Source organism: Penaeus chinensis, chromosome 13, assembly GCF_019202785.1.
Source record: "Penaeus chinensis breed Huanghai No. 1 chromosome 13, ASM1920278v2, whole genome shotgun sequence".
NCBI lineage: Eukaryota > Metazoa > Arthropoda > Malacostraca > Decapoda > Penaeidae > Penaeus > Penaeus chinensis.
In genome coordinates, this window is record NC_061831.1 from 25,180,087 (window position 1) to 25,185,086 (window position 5,000).

A 5,000-nucleotide genomic window follows, 5' to 3' on the forward strand; every position below is an offset into this window, starting at 1 on the left:
ACAATAAGAGTAATAATGATAATAATATTAGTAATGATGATAATTACAATAACAGCAATAATGGTAATAACAATAATAGTAATGATAATTATTTTGATTGATAGTATGATTATTATTATTATCATTATTATCATAGGCATTATTATCAGTGCTATTATTATCATTAATATCATCATTAATATCGTCAGTGTTATTGCTATTATAATTATCGTTATTATTATGATTATCATTTTTATTTGTTATCAATGTTACAATTATTATCATCATCAACATCATTATTATTACCATTATCACATCATATCGAATCATATCATGTTCATAAGCATTAACATTAGTATAATCAGCTTCATTGTTTGTTTTGAACATCACTGTCAGTTATTAGTAGTGGTACTACAAGCTTATCAGTTCATTTATCTATCTGTTTATTTGCATCTACCGTCATTATGTCTGTACTTGTATTTGTTATATATATATATGTATATATAGATATATAAATAAATCAGTGTGTGTATATATATATATAATATTATATATATATATAAATATATATATATATATTATTATATATATATATAATATATGTAATCTAAAAAATCACAGCCTCTCTCTCCCTCCACGCTTAATTTCAAAACTCACAGCTTCTTTCTTTCTCCCTCTCCACATGTAATCTAAAAAATCACAGCCTCTCTCTCCCTCCATTTCTAATCTGAAAATTCACAGCCTCTCTCTCTCTCACACTCTCAAACCTCACAGCCTTTCTCTCTCTCTCACTCTCAAAGCTCACAGCCTCTCTCTCTCTCTCACTCTCAAAGCTCACAGCCTCTCTCTCCCTCCACGCTTAATTTCAAAACTCACAGCTTCTTTCTTTCTCCCTCTCCACATGTAATCTAAAAAATCACAGCCTCTCTCTCCCTCCATTTCTAATCTGAAAATTCACAGCCTCTCTCTCCCTCCACGCTTAATTTCAAAACTCACAGCTTCTTTCTTTCTCCCTCTCCACATGTAATCTAAAAAATCACAGCCTCTCTCTCTCTCACTCTCAAAGCTCACAGCCTCTCTCTCCCTCCACGCTTAATTTCAAAACTCACAGCTTCTTTCTTTCTCCCTCTCCACATGTAATCTAAAAAATCACAGCCTCTCTCTCTCTCTCTCTCTCTCACTCTCAAACCTCACAGCCTCTCTCTCCCTCCACGCTTAATTTCAAAACTCACAGCTTCTTTCTTTCTCCCTCTCCACATGTAATCTAAAAAATCACAGCCTCTCTCTCCCTCCATTTCTAATCTGAAAATTCACAGCCTCTCTCTCCCTCCACGCTTAATTTCAAAACTCACAGCTTCTTTCTTTCTCCCTCTCCACATGTAATCTAAAAAATCACAGCCTCTCTCTCCCTCCACGCTTAATTTCAAAACTCACAGCTTCTTTCTTTCTCCCTCTCCACATGTAATCTAAAAAATCACAGCCTCTCTCTCCCTCCACGCTTAATTTCAAAACTCACAGCTTCTTTCTTTCTCCCTCTCCACATGTAATCTAAAAAATCACAGCCTCTCTCTCTCTCACACTCTCAAACCTCACAGCCTCTCTCTCCCTCCACGCTTAATTTCAAAACTCACAGCTTCTTTCTTTCTCCCTCTCCACATGTAATCTAAAAAATCACAGCCTCTCTCTCTCTCTCACACTCTCAAACCTCACAGCCTTTCTCTCTCTCTCTCTCTCTCACTCTCAAACCTCACAGCCTCTCTCTCCCTCCACGCTTAATTTCAAAACTCACAGCTTCTTTCTTTCTCCCTCTCCACATGTAATCTAAAAAATCACAGCCTCTCTCTCCCTCCACGCTTAATTTCAAAACTCACAGCTTCTTTCTTTCTCCCTCTCCACATGTAATCTAAAAAATCACAGCCTCTCTCTCTCTCACACTCTCAAACCTCACAGCCTCTCTCTCTCTCACACTCTCAAACCTCACAGCCTCTCTCTCCCTCCACGCTTAATTTCAAAACTCACAGCTTCTTTCTTTCTCCCTCTCCACATGTAATCTAAAAAATCACAGCCTCTCTCTCCCTCCACGCTTAATTTCAAAACTCACAGCTTCTTTCTTTCTCCCTCTCCACATGTAATCTAAAAAATCACAGCCTCTCTCTCCCTCCACGCTTAATTTCAAAACTCACAGCTTCTTTCTTTCTCCCTCTCCACATGTAATCTAAAAAATCACAGCCTCTCTCTCTCTCACACTCTCAAACCTCACAGCCTTTCTCTCTCTCTCTCTCTCTCTCTCTCTCTCTCTCTCTCTCTCACACTCTCAAACCTCACAGCCTCTCTCTCCCTCCATTTCTAATCTGAAAATTCACAGCCTCTCTCTCCCTCCATTTCTAATCTGAAAATTCACAGCCTCTCTCTCCCTCCACGCTTAATTTCAAAACTCACAGCTTCTTTCTTTCTCCCTCTCCACATGTAATCTAAAAAATCACAGCCTCTCTCTCCCTCCACGCTTAATTTCAAAACTCACAGCTTCTTTCTTTCTCCCTCTCCACATGTAATCTAAAAAATCACAGCCTCTCTCTCCCTCCATTTCTAATCTGAAAATTCACAGCCTCTCTCTCTCTCACTCTCAAAGCTCACAGCCTCACTCTCTCTCTCACTCTCAAAGCTCACAGCCTCTCTCTCTCTCACTCTCAAAGCTCACAGCCTCTCTCTCTCTCACACTCTCAAACCTCACAGCCTCTCTCTCCCTCCACGCTTAATTTCAAAACTCACAGCTTCTTTCTTTCTCCCTCTCCACATGTAATCTAAAAAATCACAGCCTCTCTCTCCCTCCATTTCTAATCTGAAAATTCACAGCCTCTCTCTCTCTCACTCTCAAAGCTCACAGCCTCTCTCTCCCTCCACGCTTAATTTCAAAACTCACAGCTTCTTTCTTTCTCCCTCTCCACATGTAATCTAAAAAATCACAGCCTCTCTCTCCCTCCACGCTTAATTTCAAAACTCACAGCTTCTTTCTTTCTCCCTCTCCACATGTAATCTAAAAAATCACAGCCTCTCTCTCCCTCCATTTCTAATCTGAAAATTCACAGCCTCTCTCTCTCTCACACTCTCAAACCTCACAGCCTCTCTCTCTCTCACTCTCAAAGCTCACAGCCTCTCTCTCTCTCACACTCTCAAACCTCACAGCCTCTCTCTCTCTCACTCTCAAAGCTCACAGCCTCACTCTCTCTCTCACTCTCAAAGCTCACAGCCTCACTCTCTCTCTCACTCTCAAACCTCACAGCCTCTCTTTATCTCTCTCTCTCCCTCTCTCACTCTGCAAATCTCACAGGCTCTCTTTATCTCTCTCTCTCCCTCCACGCTTAATTTCAAAACTCACAGCTTCTTTCTTTCTCCCTCTCCACATGTAATCTAAAAAATCACAGCCTCTCTCTCCCTCCATTTCTAATCTGAAAACTCATAGCCTCTTTCTCTCTCTCTCACTCTCAAATCTTACAGCCTCTCTTTATCTCTCTCTCTCCCTCCACGCTTAATTTCAAAACTCACAGCTTCTCTCTCTCTCCCTCTCCACATTTGATCTAAAAAATCACAGCCTCTCTCTCCTCCATTTCTAATCTGAAAACTCATAGCCTCTTTCTCTCTCTCTCACTCTCAAATCTTACAGCCTCTCTTTATCTCTATATCTCCCTCCACGCTTAATTTCAAAACTCACAGCTTCTCTCTCTCTCCCTCTCCACATGTAATCTAAAAAATCACAGCCTCTCTCTCCCTCCATTTCTAATCTGAAAATTCACAGCCTCTCTCTCTCTCTCTCACTCTCAAACCTCACAGCCTCTCTCTCTCTCTCTCACTCTCAAACCTCACAGCCTCTCTCTCTCTCACACTCTCAAACCTCACAGCCTTTCTCTCTCTCTCTCTCACTCTCAAAGCTCACAGCCTCTCTCTCTCTTTCACTCTCAAAGCTCACAGCCTCTCTCTCTCTCTCACTCTCAAAGCTCACAGCCTCTCTCTCTCTCTCATTCTCAAACCTCACAGCCTTTCTCTCTCTCTCTCTCTCACTCTCAAAGCTCACAGCCTCTCTCTCTCTCTCACTCTCAAAGCTCACAGCCTCACTCTCTCTCTCACTCTCAAACCTCACAGCCTTTCTCTCTCTCTCTCTCTCACTCTCAAAGCTCACAACCTCTCTCTCTCTCTCCCCGCAGCCGTCGGCCCGGGTGAGAAAGGATGCCAAAGGGAGGTGACCCGCTGTGTCCACTCGGCTTTCACCCACAGACCCGCTGGCCGAACAGGTGCAAGCGCTGCTTCAGGTGAGTGGGGCTTCCGAGTGCTTGCTCAGGGATGCTCAGTGTTGTTGCTTTTGTCATTATTATTACTATGATTACCATTATTGTTATAATTGATCTTTCTACTACTATCATTATTATTATTATTATTATTATTATTATTATTATTATTATTATCATTATTATTGTTATTATTATTATTATTATTATCATCTAATACATATAATTCACATAATTATTATGATTATAATCCTTCTTGTTAGTGCTACTATTATATCAATCATCAATCCTATTGTTATCATTATTATCATGATTATTGTTGTTCTTATTCTTATTATTGTTATTATTATTACCATTATCGTTGTCGTATTTATCATGATTATCATTGTTACCGTCATTATTATTATTATTATTTCTATTATAACCCTTATCGTCACCATCATCATTAACATTATTAACATTCTCCTTCATCTTAATAATTTCCATCCTCATCATCCTAACTATTATCTATTTTATCACAATTATATTTATCATTATTATCATCATTATCCTTATCATTATTTCGATATGCAGTAATAAAATAATAAGTAACAAAGAAAATCTAACTGCATTAAACACTCCAACTAAATTATATGATATATAATACTTGATGCAAAGAAAAAATGTGTATCACATGATATAGTTACATTAATGGCTAACTCTATTTGCCAGAGAAGATTATATCAATATTTATAAAATCAA

General features: G+C 39.1%; 1 protein-coding gene across 1 annotated transcript in view; it reads left to right on the forward strand.

Annotated features, from left to right (window-relative positions):
- Window positions 1-5,000, forward strand: part of LOC125031631 (trichohyalin-like) — a 127,254-nt gene that overhangs the window by 44,360 nt on the left and 77,894 nt on the right. Inside the window, exon 2 of the mRNA XM_047622515.1 lies at window positions 4,179-4,283. Within this exon, the coding sequence (XP_047478471.1) occupies window positions 4,201-4,283 (83 nt within the window). The 5' untranslated portion in view covers window positions 4,179-4,200. The remainder of the gene's footprint in view (window positions 1-4,178; window positions 4,284-5,000) is intronic.